Source organism: Podarcis liolepis (assembly GCF_965112155.1).
Source record: "Podarcis liolepis genome assembly, chromosome: 4".
NCBI lineage: Eukaryota > Metazoa > Chordata > Lepidosauria > Squamata > Lacertidae > Podarcis > Podarcis liolepis.
The window spans coordinates 31,900,663-31,916,972 of NC_139558.1; the positions used below are offsets into that span (position 1 = coordinate 31,900,663).

General features: G+C 41.6%; 1 protein-coding gene across 1 annotated transcript in view; it reads right to left on the bottom strand.

Annotated features, from left to right (window-relative positions):
• LOC310705804 (uncharacterized protein) overlaps positions 1 to 16,310 on the bottom strand; it is a 66,569-nt gene that overhangs the window by 27,309 nt on the left and 22,950 nt on the right. The window contains exons 2-11 of the mRNA XM_083500625.1: positions 15,649 to 15,715; positions 13,816 to 14,035; positions 12,108 to 12,279; positions 9,326 to 9,494; positions 7,881 to 7,946; positions 7,664 to 7,781; positions 6,780 to 6,928; positions 5,180 to 5,323; positions 3,601 to 3,765; positions 1,687 to 2,079 (exon numbers count right to left, since the gene is read on the bottom strand). Coding sequence (XP_083356751.1) covers positions 1,687 to 2,079; positions 3,601 to 3,765; positions 5,180 to 5,323; positions 6,780 to 6,928; positions 7,664 to 7,781; positions 7,881 to 7,946; positions 9,326 to 9,494; positions 12,108 to 12,279; positions 13,816 to 14,035; positions 15,649 to 15,715 — 1,663 coding nt within the window. The remainder of the gene's footprint in view (positions 1 to 1,686; positions 2,080 to 3,600; positions 3,766 to 5,179; positions 5,324 to 6,779; positions 6,929 to 7,663; positions 7,782 to 7,880; positions 7,947 to 9,325; positions 9,495 to 12,107; positions 12,280 to 13,815; positions 14,036 to 15,648; positions 15,716 to 16,310) is intronic.

The window sequence follows — 16,310 nt, forward strand, 5'->3', positions numbered from 1 at the left end:
GCTGAAATGCCTCCAGCAACCCACCTCACTGCCTGAACCTCATTAGTTTTGGTTAATTTGGTTGAATCATTCTGAATATTCTCTAGTTGTTATATTTTAATAAATATAACCTGCTACCCATCTATCTTGTCTTGAGTCTTATTGGGTGTGTTGGCACATATAGTATATGTTATTTTTTTGTTTTAAAAGGCATCATGGGGTCTTTTAAAGCCAAAAGGTAGAATAAATATACTCTAAATAAATAAATAGCCGTATACTTTTTTTAAAAAAAAAACAACCAGCAACAACAAGAAGTTAAAACTTTAACTGCCACATTTCGGACAAGTTTCTAAAGTATTTTCAAAGGCAAATCCACAGAATGTGTGTTAAGAGTTGCCCAGCCTTGATGCCAACAAGGCATTAATGATCATGGCTGTGGGACAACGGTCAGTTTTTGACAGGTCTAATTGATTGTTTAAAATTGATGTTACCTTATCTCTTTCCTGGAGGATTGCAAAGTAGCTAGAGTTCTGCAACCAACTGCACTTTTTTTGTTGGCTATATCTCATTTCTGTTTGTAAAAGAACACTTGGGTGAATGGCATCTTGTTAATGAGACAATTAGCTCTAAAACATCCTCTCTTGTTTTCTAATTGATATAGCTGACCAGGTGCCTTCTTCCTCAACAGTGCTTCAGATGTGGGTTTCGCAAAACCATCCACAATAGAGGCAGATATAAAAATTTCATAGGAATCAGTGTATTGTGCAAGTTAAATGAATTATTACATAATTACAACAAAATTATTTCACCTATAGAAATAATCACACAGTTGTACAAAAAAAAGATGATGCCACTTTCTAGCCTTACATATTTGGTTGAGATTTAAAAAGTCAAATCTAGGCTTCCACGCTAGAGAATGCAGCCTCTAAAAATAATGTGAAACATTTCATATCATAGAGATACAGTTAAAGTGCTCACGAGTCTGCAAATGTTTGGCCATTTTGAAACATCATGCAAATAATCTTTTCAGAAGTGTAAAAAAATAATTACCATCTAATAACTTATCGTATCGTATCGTAACTTCACTTAAAGTCACTCATGTGATTTTTTTTCTGCATTAAAGACTATGGCATTACAATTTAATTAAAATGTGAATAAATCACAGAGAATTCACACTCTTGCTTTTGCATCTGCTCACTGGTAAGACAATCCACCCCAAAAATATGGTGCTCTCTTACTGTTTTTCTCCTTGGGAGATACCGTAATAATATGCATAGTATATGGAATTATCCTTTAAAAGGGGAACGAACAAGTATTGGACAAATGAAGCAGCTATTTAAGCTGTTCCAAGTGAGCCCTTATGTTTCAGGTTAAAACCTGACTACATATAAAGTCTGCACATGGGAGGGGGAAACACAGTTTCCTTCACATTCGCTTCCTTCCTCTGTAAAACCATTTTTGGCTCAAGCATTCACATTTTGCCATTTGTCCAAGGAACTCACTGAACCAAACCAGAAGCTTCCTAGGTCCATGGCTAATCGCATCCTGGTAGAGAAGGCTCTTGCCAAGTGATCAAAAGTAGACATTCTTAGGGACTGCAATTCTCAACAGCCGCTTTCTGGGGTTATTCATGCAGCACACCTGGAACCATGCCTTGCACCCCTTGTTTGAACATGTTCAAGAGAACGGTGCATATGTGGTCTTGTTACGACCCTTCTGGTATCCAAGAAGAGTTAAAAAGTACTGGCAGCAAATGAAACTCGGAGGAAGGTGGTCTTCGGCTGGCTGGCATTTGATACCGTACATTTTTCCAAAACTTTGTTGATGCCCTTTGAGACTTCTCCGAAAGGCCTTCTTCCCACCTGAGCACTCCATGTTTTTGTTTAAGGTATTTTAATGATTCTGGCATGTTGTCGTAGTCTTTGATTTTATCCAGCTCAATCAGTATCACTTTAACTCCATCCCGAATAAGAGCGCTGTACACTGCAATTTCATGCTCAGAGGTCAGTCTCTGCGTGCTGAAGCAGGATGAATCCGGTACCAACACGATGATCACTCTTCTGCATTGCTTCAGAGTTTCATCAGCAACGCTGACCACCGCTGCATGTAAAGGAAGCATCAGTATAGGTTAACTAAGGAAACATATGTACAACTAAATTTGTTTATAAATTAAACATTAATACTGTTTAGTTTTTATGAAGAAACATCTAATTCAGGAAAAGACATCTGAAGGCAGCCGTTTAGGGAAGCTTTTAATGTTTGACGGACTACTGTATTTTAATATTTTGTTGGAAGCCACCCAGAGCGGCTGGGGAATCCCAGCCAGATGGGCAGGGTATAAATTATTTATTATTATTATTATTATTATTATTATTATTATTATTATTATTATTATTATTATTATTATTATACCTCGGGTTACAGGCGCTTCAGGTTACAGACTCTGCTAACCCAGAAATACTACCTCGGGTTAAGAACTTTGCCTCAGGATGAGAACAGAAATCGCGCGGCAGCAGCAGGAAGCCCCATTAGCTAAAGTGGTACCTCAGGTTAAGAACAGTTTCAGGTTAAGAACGGACCTCCAGAACGAATTAAGTTCTTAACCCGAGGTACCACTGTATTATTATAGCAGTCAATTATGCAAACCCAGCCTTAGTCCTCATTTTCTTTGTCCCCGATCCTTAGAACAGGCAATGCTGACAGTTCTTACCTGACAGGTCACTCTCAGAAGAAGCTATGCATTTCCCACTCAGACTGACACAGGAGAGGGAAAGCAGAAGAAGGAATGATGTATGAAATGCATAGGTGAGAAAATAACCAGATGGTGTTACAAGCAGAGTGGAGAACATTGTTGAAGGTTAAGACAAAGTGGTATTCAGGCAGGGGAATTCCACAGCCAAGAGGTCAGGGAAAGAACCCTTTTTTAAAAAGTGAAGGCAAAAGGGAGTCTTCAAGGCACTACATGAAAGTGTCTGTCCAAAGGTAGAGGTCAGAGAGACACAAGAGAAGACAGAGGGATTACCACTGAAATATCCAAGAAGCGAGATGAAATGTCAAGAAAAAGGAAGAAAGTGGGTCAAGGAAAAGGCCTGAAACAATTATTGAGACGGGATTGGGGTGGGCATTATGATGATCTAGAACCACAGATGTGGAGGAAAACCACATACACATTTAAATCAACACACAAGGCTGCTGTATACAGAGTCAAGCCGTTAGTCCAATTAGGTTTTTAGCAATCTTAGACTACATGGAACTGCCAAAGATGGAAACTGGGACCTTCTGCATGCAAAGTATGGGCTCCAACCCACACATGGTTGAGCATTGCCCCCAGCTTTTAAAGTGAAGTAAATAAAGTGGCATGAGATGGGTACCTAAGTGGTCTCCCATCCAGGCACTGACCAAAACCAAGCCTGCTTAGCTTCAGCAAGGTGGCTGAATAATGTATGCCCTCAGACCTTGCTTTGGAACCATAGCTTGTACGTATCTGATCTTTTTAAATTGAGATGCCAAGGACCTTCTGCAAGCAGTTGAGATACAATCATAATTTCAAGTAGTTTACCACAGAGTTTGTCTCCGAACAATGCTCTATCAAACGTAAATACACTTCTTTAATATACATACCTTGGCCTGGCAGATCATCCCTTCCACATATAAAGAGCTTATAGCCACATTGCTTTTCTAAGACTTCAGGCAATGCTTTCAGGACAAAGATATCAGATGAATATGCACAGTTCGCTGAATTTTTGGGATACAACACATACGCATCGTAGAGCTTCTCATCTGAAACTAGAGAAAGAAAAATGTAGTTTAAAAACATTGTGCTTTCTAAGTTTTCCTAAAGGAAACAATATCTCATTCTTTCCTGTTGCTGGAGACTTAGTGTGTGAACCACCACTATGTGTTTGACTATATCAAATAAATACATACATACTAACATTTATTAGTTGTACCCTGTCCATTGGACTGGGTTTTCACATACCTTTTTTATACTATTAGCTCTTAAAAGAACCAAGAGACAAATAATACCAATGAAATCAAAATTACTCAGTATCCCAAAAGATTTAAGATCAAAAGTCCAGAGTCAGGGTACTTTAAAAAAAAGAAGAAAAAGAAGTATCTGCTTCTTATTAAACATATGCATGGTCTTCTAGATGTTGCTGAACAGCAAGCATAGCCAATGGTCAGTCATGGGAGCTGCATTCCAACAAGGTCTGGATGACCACAGCTGTATGATAAGGGTTGCTATACTATCACAGCCCCTCAGCTGAAACTAGGCAAAGCATTCCAATCCCTCCTTTTTATAAAAAGCATAGACAGAAATGGCGAGTGAAACATAATCCCTCATGGAAGCCTTCAAGCATTGACTCCTTGTTACAGTGCTACCTTGGTTCTCAAACACCTTGGTACTCAAAAAACTTGGAACCCAAACACTGCAAACCCAGAAATAACTGTTCCGGTTTGTGAACTATTTTTGGAAGCCAAACGTGCTCCATTTTGAGTGTTACACTTCCAATTTGAGTGCCACACTTCCATTTTGAGTGTTATGCTGAGGTCTGTCTGTTTTTGCTATTTATTTTGTGTTTTTGTTTTTTGCGGCTTTTTTGTTCTTGTTTTTGTGATTGTGTGGAACCCAGTTCAGATTGATTGATTCTGTGACTCCAGTACATGGTTTATTGCTTTCATTTTATGGATCAATGGTCTCATTAGATAGTAGAATTCATGTTAAATTGCTGTTTTAGGGGTTGTTTTTTAAAAGTCTGGAACAAATTAATCCATTTAGCATTACTTTTTATGGGAAAGCACGCCTTGGTTTTGGAACGCTTTGGTTTTGGAATGGACTTCCAGAACAGATTAAGTTTGAGAACCAAGGTACACTGTACAGTGGTACCTCGAGTTAAGAACTTAATTCATTCTGGAGGCCCATTCTTAACCTGAAACTGTTCTTAACCTGAGGTACCACTTTAGCTAATGGGGCCTTCCGCTGCCGACGCGCCCCCACCACACAATTTCTGTTCTTATACTGAAGCAAAGTTCTTAACCCTAGGTACTATTTCTGTTAGCAGAGTCTGTAACCTGAAGCGTCTGTAACCCAAGGTACCATTTACAGCAAAATTTAGAAATGATGGGGAGGAGAAACCCTTTTGTTTCTCATTGACCACTAGATGGCATCAAGCTATTGAAAATACAGCAGCGGACTTACCTCCCTTACCGAGAAGAACCTGGCAGGACTCCCGATACCAAAGCACAATGTCAACTTTGAAAAACTTGTAGATGAGCAGAGCTGCCAGTATAACAAGGAGCGGGGAAACAAGACCTCCAATCAAATAACCCTGAAAGTTTCGAGCTGTATTGGCAAAGGTAAAACAAGAAGTTAAAAGAAAGTGAGGCAAATAAATAATGGTGCACAGTGTCATGGCGACAGATTGCATAAGAGGTTTGTGCCCACATAAGAAGAGGACTCTGGATCAGGCCAATGGCCCACTCAGTCCAGAATCCTGTTCTCACAGTGGCCAACCAGATGCCAGTGGGAAAACTTGCAAGCAGGAGTCAAGCCCAAGAGCAAATCTCCCCTTCTGTGGTTTGCAGCAACTGGTATTCAGAAGCACTGTTGCCTCCAACTGCAAAGGCAGAGCATGGCAATCATGGCTAGTAACCCCTGATGGTCCCCTTCTCCAAGAATTTGCCTAATCCTCCTTTAAAGCCCTCCTGCTTGGTGGTTATCACTGCTTCCTGCAGGAGCAGGTTCCATAATTTAACTATGTGTGAATAGTTGTCTTTTTTCTGTCTTGAATCTTCTAATGTTCAGCTTCATTGGATGTCTCCAGCCTCTCGCTTTATGAGAAAACGTATCCAATTTCTCCACATAATTTTCACCTAAACTTAAAAGTCCCAGCTGCTGCAATGTTCCATCATAGGGGAATTGATTATTTTGCTTGTCCTTTTCTGAACCTTTTCCAACTCTACAATATCAATTTGGAGCTGAGGAGACCAGGACTGTAACAGTGGCATACGGACAGTGGACTAGGGGGACAAGGCTAGTCCCCGAAATGTTCCTGGTAAATTAGAGTAAAGATAAAGAGACCCCTGACCATCAGGTCCAGTCGTGAGCGACTCTGGGGTTGCGGCACTCATCTCGCTTTATTGGCCGAGGGAGCCAGTGTACAGCTTCTGGGTCATGTGGCCAGCATGACTAAGCCGCTTATGGCGAACCAGAGCAGCGCACGGAAAGACCGTTTACCTTCCCGCCAGAGCGGTACCTATTTATCTACTTGCACTTTGAGGTGCTTTCGAACTGTTAGGTTGGCAGGAGCAGGGACCGAGCAACGGGAGCTCACCCTGTCGTGGGGATTCGAACCGCCGACCCTGTGATCAGCAAGTCCTAGGCTCTGTGGTTTAACCCACAGCGCCACCCGCATCCCTAAATTAGAGTATTAAAGTATTAAAGCCTGGCGCCTCCTTCCCAAAGCCCAGGAAGTTTGTGCCCAGCTTGGAGGGGCTGGCATGATAATCCCACAGGGTCCAGGAGCCTTCCTGCCAACTTCCCAAAGCCCACCCGGCTGCTTTCATCATTTGATTTTCACCACCCCGGAATAATTCCTGTGGACACCTATGACTACAATTCTTTCCCATAATATCACCTGCCCAAATAGAAGCATTTCTTTAAAAAAAATTCTAAAACAAACGTTATTGTGTTTCTGATGCCTGCTTTGTCCCTTCACTTGTTGCACTAGCTGTGTGTACAACAGAAAACCACACAACATGTGGCTGCACAACACCATCTTATACGTAAAAAAACTTACCTGGAGGTTTTAGCATGATGTATACAACTCTTGGAGCAGTTCTAATAGACCACACAGTGCAGAAGTATTTTTGGTAGTGTTTAGGTTTCACAACAGAAATATTAAACTTTTCTCTCACTAGCTGAAGTTCTCCATTAGGTGACTTAACCCTGATGGCATTAAAAAAAGCAGAAAAAAATAAGAAACATGAAAGTTTAACAGGGCTTATTTGTATGATGTTGTGTCACACTTTTCTTGAACAAAGGTACAAGGATTAAAGATAGAGAAACTGTGCTTAAATGCTGAGGGGAATTATTAAATTTCCTGGTTTCAGCAAAAAGCCACGTTCCTTCAGTTCCACTATGAATCATCCCAGTATCCAAATTACGCAGAAGACGGCCTTCTTAGTGACTGCTCCCAGACTATGCAACTCCCTCCCTAGAGAAGTTAGACTGGTTCCCTTCTTGTTATCTTTCTGCCAGCAGGTGAATACTTCCTTGTTCCAACGAGGGAATTGGGAATTGACTGCTTTTAATGAAAGAGCTGTGGTGCCATGCTGTTTTTTTATTGTAATTAGCTGTTTGATTTTAACAGGATATATATTCTAACAATGCTTAATTGTTTTTAATGGTTCTTTTTAAAATATGTTTTTAGCTGCTCTTATTTTTACCTATATGCCACCTGTATTTCCCTCTCAGGGGAAAACAGGCATAGTATAAATAAAAGTATAATAATAATTACAAAATTAATTCTTGATAATTGGTCGGGCGACGCTGTCCACAACACTTGGAAGGCACCACATTAGATATCATGCCACCTTACAATGATTTCAATGACTAGTCCCATCAAGTAACCCCCAACTTGTCTTAATTCCAAAGACCAAAGGAAATTGAGTTAGTATTTACAGAGATTGTGTGATTGTTGCTTTTAAATCCCGAGTAGAGTTATCCTCAAGGTTCCAGGATACATATGGTTCGTCCCAAATACCCGACGAGGCATTACAGGTCACGGCAATACTGGACCCTAAAAACATGAAAGAATAATTGCAAATAACAGAAACTGTTAGGGTGTAGTTTAGGACCATGAAAAAATAGTTTCATATTAAGTGCAGTAGTTGCTTACCAAGTTCTACTTCAACTGAATTATTGTTTGGATAAATGATGTCCAGCGGTATTCTCTTCGGAGGTGCTAACAATGGAAAGAAGTGTTAACAGAAACAACAAATCATCGTTGCACAATCTATTACTCATTGCTCTGCTAGGAAGTTCTTGATATTATTTTCTAGTTACTGCGGACTGTCGTCCACTAGCAACCATTTAATTCACTACTCATTGGAAAAAGCCGCTTCATGATGCATATCCAGATACAAGTAAAACATTTATTGGCAGCCTAGAAACAAAGGTTTATACCTAGTGGTTGCACCAACAGATGGCAGTTTGTGCAACCAATCTTCCCCTTCACCTCCTGAAAAACCTTCCCAGACAACCCTCTGAAGAGGATTTTGAAGGAACTGCAGGGGGTGGGAGACTGATTGGTGCAAGCTGTCTTCACTTGTGCAACTGTTGGCTACAGTCCAAAATATATGCATCTTGACCAGACATTACATGCAAGTCCATCACAAATGCTATTAATACTTCTGAACAAAACCAGACTATCTTGATGCAAACGTTCTGCACATTTATGTCACAATACTTTTCGTTAAGATTCAAGACTCCTCTCTAGAAAAGACGGACTTTTTGAAACCTAACATAGATACGCTTAACTGAACATTAACTCCAAAAGCAGCCAGAGTCAAATACTACCTTAAGTGTTCAACAGATCCAGAAGCAGGATGGGAGTAAAAGGACAAAGGAATACAACAACAAAAATATGATCTTGCCCAGTGCTGTTCAGGAACAAAACACGTTTGTTTTAACAATGCATTTATGATGCATTTGTGGCATTAGTAGATAACCTTCATTCTGTAGCTTACCAATAGTATTTTCAGGAAAATTCGGAGATGTGGCAGCCCTAACCAATAAAGTATCAAGAACCAAATATATATATTAACTGCTTTATATCCCATCTTTCAGGATATAAACTCTTCCAAAGCATTTTACAAATAAAACTAAACTACATTTTAAAAGCCCCACAAATATCTGAATGTAAGATGTCATCAGGGTTCTTGACACAGGGCAGGTGGCAAGAAGGAATAGTTTTCTTATTTGCTGATACGTGGACTTGTACAATGGCAGCTAGCTCCCATTGGGACTGGGGGAGCAGAAGGGACGAAGGCTAACAGTAGGTAAAACCACAAGCCAATGCCAACAAATTCTGTTTGTCCCCATCCTCCCCTGCTAAGAAATGTCAACCCTGAGATTAAGGAGGAGGAAGCAGAGGGTGTGGTCTGGATGCAAGGAAGAAGGAAGGCAGATGGTCTTAAGGGAATGAAGGCTGAATTAGTGGCACAGTGTCCCATTTGCTCTAATGGACCAGTTGCAACGGAACTGGTAGGGGTGGGGAGGGAAAGTCTAGCCAGAGCAGGCTGGGAGGTGGTCTTTCCCTGCTTCCCTCTTACACAAACTTACCAAAAAGTGTTAGATTAATAGCACGAGACACATTCAATTGTCTTCCCAGATAGGTGTATGTCAGCTGGCATATATACACTCCTTTGTCTTTCTCCATTGCATTTTTAATTGCAAGGAAATCCTCAAAATGGCTAAATCTCCCATCTTCAGGTAATCCAGGAGTGCATGCCTGAAATACAAAAAGAGGCAGAAAAAAATATTATTAAAAGCTGAAGGCAACAAACTTAGTTCATTTACAGGACCCAAACACAGACTGGCACAATAAAAAGCAGAGAAATGTAATCCACAGAATGCAGACTCACAAAGCTAAGGACAACTGTTGGGAGGGAACGGAGAGTTGCAAATAAGGATATATCTCCACGCACAAAAGGTATTATTAAAGGTAAAGGTAAAGGTACCCCTGCCCGTACGGGCCAGTCGTGACCGACTCTGGGGTTGCGTGCTCATCTCACTTAAGAGGCCAGCGCTGTCTGGAGACACTTCCGGGTCACGTGGCCAGCGTGATGAAGCTGCTCTGGCAAGCCTGCACCAGCGCAGCGCACGGAAACGCTTTTACCTTCCCGCTATAAAGCGGTACCTATTTATCTACTTGCACTTAGGGGTGCTTTCGAACTGCTAGGTGGGCAGGAGCTGGGACCGAATGACGGGAGCTCACCCCGCCACAGGGATTCGAACCACCGACCATACGATCGGCAAGCCCTAGGCACTGAGGTTTTACCCACAGCGCCACCCGTGTCCCTCAAAAAAAAAAAGGTATTATTAGCAAGGTATTATTATTATTCATAGGGGGGAGATTGGCTCAGAACCTTCCCAGGCTTCAGGTGCCTAGGGGTTCAAATAACCAGAAACCTCAACAAACTATACCTCCACAATTACAAGCCCCTGCGGTGACAAATCAACAGAGACTTGAGGAAATGGAACAACACCAATTTCACCCTCTCAGACAAAATAGAGAAAAACTACACTCATTTATTTTCTTTCACAAAAAGCCAAGAATAAGCCCCAAATACCTGCACCTCCCCTCCTCCAAAGCAGGATGGGGAATCCCCAACATAGAATCATATTACATCACCAACCAAGTACACCACATAATCCTGTATATTCAAGAAAATGAGACGAAACAATGGGTCCACTTGGGAGAGAGACCATCAAAATCATCCTCACAGAAACATACCCATTTCTCCAAAACAAACTAAAATAAATACCCATAAATATTCATGTATGCGATGATCCACGTATTTTTGTTCATGTTTTAAAACTACTTGAAAAAAATAAATAGGCGTCTTACTAGCCAAAAGCCACATGTACCATATTTTGAAGTTTGTACCAGAAAACAGTATGAATTGCTCATCCAGCAACAACCATGCCATCTCTCCCCAGCAGAGGGAGAGAAGGGAAACAGAACTATTCCACTGGCCCTACTGAGACATCAGCAACCTTTGGCTCATCTTTTCCTTAAACCAGATACAGGGAACCTTTGGCCCTCCAGATGTTGTTACTCTACAGACTCACATCAACCCCAGCAAACATAAGCAAAAGCCAGGGATGATGGGAGCAGCAATTCACCAACACCTAAGGGGTCAAAGCTTCCCCAACCCCTGCCTTAAACTATAATAATAATAAATAATAATAATGATGATGATGATGATGATGATGATTTATTTGTACCCCGCCCATCTGGCTGGGTTTCCCCAGCCACTCTGGGCGGCTTCCAACAAAGATGAAAAATACACTAAAATGTCACATATTAAAAACTTCCCTGAACAGGGCTGCCTTCAGATGTCTTCTGAATGTCAGGTAGTTGTTTATCGCTTTGACATCTGATGGGAGGGCGTTCCACAGGGCGGGCGCCACTACCGAGAAGGCCCTCTGCCTGGTTCCCTGTAACTTGGCCTCTCGCAGTGAGGGAACCGCCAGAAGGCCGTCGGAGCTGGACCTCAGTGTCCGGGCAGAACGATGGGGGTGGAGACGCTCCTTCAGATATACTGGACCGAGGCCGTTTAGGGCTTTAAAGGTCAGTACCAACACTTTGAATTGTGCTCGGAAACATACTGGGAGCCAATGTAGGTCTTTCAAGACCGGTGTTATATGGTCTCGGCAGCCGCTCCCAGTCACCAGTCTAGCTGCCACATTCTGGATTAGTTGTAGTTTCCGGGTCACCTTCAAAGGTAGCCCCACGTAGAGCGCATTGCAATAGTCCAAGCGGGAGATAACCAGAGCATGCACCACTCCGGCGAGACAGTCTGCAGGCAGATAGGGTGTCAGCCTACGTACCAGATGGAGCTGGTAAACAGCTGCCCTGGACACAGAATTGACCTGCGCCTCCATGGACAGCTGCAAGTCCAAAATGACTCCCAGGCTGTGCACCTGGTCCTTCAGGGGCACAGTTACCCCATTCAGGACCAGGGAATCCTCCACACCTGCCCGTCTCCTGTCCCCCAAAAACAGTACTTCTGTCTTGTCAGGATTCAACCTCAATCTGTTAGCCGCCATCCATCCTCCAACCACCTCCAGGCACTCACACATAGAAACTATTCCTATTTCAGCTGGTTGTTATTAGAACTTGATGGCCTATATCTAGTGCTTGAGTTTGCTGCCTTCCTCCTCCTTTTGTGCTATGTCTTTTAAGTTGTAATGTTTCATGCAAGACCCACAGAGGGTTCTCCAAAACTAAATATGGCCCACCACCTGAATGTGGTTCCCCGCCTCTGATTTACAAAAAAAGATACCGCCAATAAGATAAAACATTCAAAAGGCTGTTATTACACAGAAAGACACCAACCTTGGACCACTGAAGTGGAGTCCTTTCACTTTCAAAATTCTGGAGGTCGGGACACTTTAGCTTTCCAGTATTATGCAAATGTATTCTTTGTGGATAAACGTAATTTCTATTAAAGCATAAACCATCATCGTTCTTGAAAACACGGAGCTCCTTCCTATCTCTTGTTGAATTTCTGTTGTGAAAAAAAGGGATATCAGTACATCTATTAATTGTTAAGAGATACCCACAGGATACTGGCCTTATATCAGCATTTAATGGTTAGAAAACCATCATGAGCATAACCAGATCTGGGTGCACTTTTTAAAACAGTAAGATGTGGAATTGGATCACAGTTCAGCAGACAAGAACCAACTCAAAATAATAATACTCAAGAAGTGTCTGGATGTTTATTGTTAGTTTGTTGTTCCAGGAAGTAGAAGAAGAAAATATATGAAGGACAGAATATAAAAATGTGTCAGGGATGGCTTAAGAGGCAACATTGTGGCCAGGAGGTTTGGTTTCATGGTGTTCATAAAATGCCAGAATTAGCTGGAATAACATGATGTAACAGTTCTAAAAAAAATTACTGGGGGGAAACAAAAACAATCCTTTTGTGTACATTGGATTGTAGCCAATGCTGCCATTTCACATGCACTACAAACCTCCACTTGTGCAACAGAGCTTCCCGTTGTGGACCCTGTGGGGCAGAATTTGGGGTGCACAGAAAGAAGTCGCCCCACTGTGCACCACTTGCAGAGACACTTACTTTTGCATCCTGCTCTTTTTTCCAAGAATTGTATTTTACAGCCTGAAAACTATAGGTTGTTAGGTTATTAGACTGAGGTCATGTTCAGATGGCCAATTTCACAAATCATGGCTGAAGCCACATACAAACATGATGGCTGCCTGCTAATCCCTTTTCCGATCCCTCTGCATCATGCATCTTCCCGAAGGGCCTGCAAGACAGAACTGTTCTGCCAGGCCTTTGGTCGGGGTTCAGTCTGATTCTTTTCTTTCTGTATAAGAACAAGCATTGAAGAGGCCTCCTAGCCCGCTCACAGGTCCTTTATAAGACCAGTGGTAACAGTTAGCCCTGGAGAATATTAGCCACTCTCAGTGCCATCTGTCCAGATTTTAATTTCCTTTGAACTAATTTTACGATGTATTTTAATTAATTGATTGCCTGTTTTTATGTTCTTTGTATACTGTGTTAGTTTTATGATGGTAGCCACCCTGAGCCCGACTCCCGCTGGGGAGGGCGGGGTACAAATAAAATTTATTATTATTATTATTATTATTATTATTATTATTATTATTATTATTATTATTATTACCTTCCGAGCAAAGAGCATGGATTGCATTCAGCAACAGTCCCCTGTTATCTCCAAACAGTGTGCATCAGGCTTTAAATAAACTACAGCGACTGGAGAGAAATAAAACTTACCTCCTGTATCAATTTTACTAAACATAAGGGGGGAAATGTAGTTGACTCCAATGCACGTTTTATTTCAAAGAAGTCGGTTTGCTCAGTAGGGTTTATACACAGCCTGCAGATTGCTTCTCACTTCAACATTACACAATTGAAGCCCCCCAAAAATTGTTAAGACAAAACCGGCAAAATTCTAAACTTATGTTTCCCTATCATTGCTGAACTCACTCAAGTCAGTACTATAGAACCTAGCAGATACTTTCAATTGAGAGAAAAAACATGAACTTTGCAGAAACTTACTGAATGCGACACTCATAAAATCCGGAGTCTTCTATCACTGCAGGGCTAAACCAAAGCCTGTCTCCTCGTTGATGGATCCTGGAGTAGTTATCCGTAGTTATGGGTATATCACTACCGTTTATGTGCCAAGTCACAGAGTAATTGGATTGTTTGGAAGACAGCAGCGGACAGCAGATGACCCCAGGCTCCCCTGCACGCACATTGGTCGCTAAGCGTACACCTAATGAGTAAATTGCATATAATGTGTGACAAATGATGTACTTTGCTAGTGCAAACAGACACACTTGCAGTAAGCCTGAAAATTCACAACACAGCTCCCCATCATTCCACTGTGTGCCAACTCATTTGTGCCAACTTTGCCTTTCTTCCTTGCGCCTTGCAATTAGCAACGCTGCCCAAACTTACTATCTAGCTAGCACAAACTGGTCCAACTAATAGTATGAACTTGTCCCATGAATGCTCGGATGCATTATGAAACTAACAGCACTTCCGTGCCACAAATCATTCTCCAGCTCCAATTGAATCTGAGGTGGTGCATTGTCAGGTTACCTGCATCTTCCCCTGTATTCCCCACTCCAAACCCAGGGTGGAAAACTGTCTCCTTCTATTTATCTGGCAACTGCTACAGCTGGAAAATGTGACTGGAGGCTTTTGAGAAAGGCTCCCTTCCTCTAGCCTGGAACATGGGAAGACTGCAAGCAACAGATAAGGCAGCCTTGCAAGGGCAGGATTGCTTTTTGACCCTGTTTCATTCCCAAACAGCCAAATACTAACCACGTCTACTCAGGAGCAAGGTTTACTCCAAAGTAAGTAGGGTTAGGATTGCAGGCATAGAGAATGCAATAGGGCCCTAACGTGGAATTGGGGGGTTGAGCATGTGGAGAAGTCAAGTTTACTGAGCCAGGAGAGGGGGCGCGTATATGAGTATCTGCAAATCACAGCTTGTGCGACGCAGCTCTCAGAATTTTAGAAATGCAAGCATAACGCTATGCAATACACGTCTGGTGCATTCTTAATGCAAAACTGGCAGCATTTAATTGAGAATGCAATTCAGCTTCTTAACAGAAACACAAAGAAGAGCCCAGGAAGCCAATTCCGCACCCCATTCGTTATCAAACAAAATATAATCGCTGGTGGTGTAAAATACAGCAATTTAATGTAATCTTGAGTGTTGGCGCACCTGCTACTTCTTTAAGAGTTTTGAGATGAGAGGAATTTTGCTTGAGATTTTCTAGAAGGGTTCATGAGAAGTTCACCTCTGAATATTGCATTCATTGAGCAAAGTAAGAGGCACTACAGTATCAAAGTATATACAGGCAACAGCCAGTATGACAGTATATATAAAACATAAAATTAAAAGGTTTTTTTGAAAAATAAATGGGTTTAAGAACAGCTCTTCCCATTTTTGCTGGGGAAGGTGCTGCATTTTGAGAAACTGCAACCCCAGTTGACCTATACATCATGGCGGGTGGAAGGAGAGATAGAAAACTGTGATGGATGTTCATCACTTGACTATAGGTTAACTAGTGATGCATATACACACAAGTGAAGTGCTACAGACCACAGACACAGCCTTCATTTTCCCTCATATGCACTGGTTTTCACCTGTGCTTTTCAAGTTCGCGCATTCTCAGAGTAATTAAGCAAGCAGGGAGAAATAAAGTAAGAGCTATGCACCTGCAAAATAACGCAAACAAACCAGCCCCTCGTGGAAGCGGCACTTATATTTGTGTAACTTTGTGGAGAAACTAGATGGGAGTATGATTACATCCACCGTGGTGTAGCTAAAGCAAGCAAACAAACAAACAAATAAGAAACATAAATTTGACTTACAAATACTGGATGAAGAATAAGCCAGACAGATCCAGCATAAGATCTGCAACGCAGATATCATCTTCTGCTGGAAAAGGAAAGGAAAGATATTCGGGTCTGCAATAGCTTTCTAAAATTCTCTGCTACAGCCAAATTGTTCACAATCTGTATAAAGGGGGAAGGATGACATATCCGATGCTAGGACTAGTGCATTTAGAAGAAAGTCAAATAAACTTGAAGTCCACAAAAATTACTAGCGCAGCCACACTTACCTACCAGCCATCAATGGTGTAAAAGAAGAAACATTTCGTAAAGAGCCCTTTTTGATCACCTGGTGTATGAAATGAATTTGGTTTCAGATCCTGGACCCTTTGTGTGTCCTTAGGCCAGTTACCATCTCTCAGTCTAATTTACATCAGAGGGTTGAAAGGATTTTTAAAAAGTGATACTTCCCACCATGCAAACGGCTATTTGAAAGTTCATGTCAAGCTTGGCTTCTGCCATACCAATCTATATGCATTCCCAAATTGAGAGACATTAGTAATTTCCAGGCTGCATCAACAGCTCAACCATTGCCACAATCATTTTCAGCAAGAAAACAGATTATTGAAACGCCATTTACAGAAATACTGGAAATTTCTTAGCTCTTTGCTGAGTGGTTTAGGTACACAGGAACCTGACCA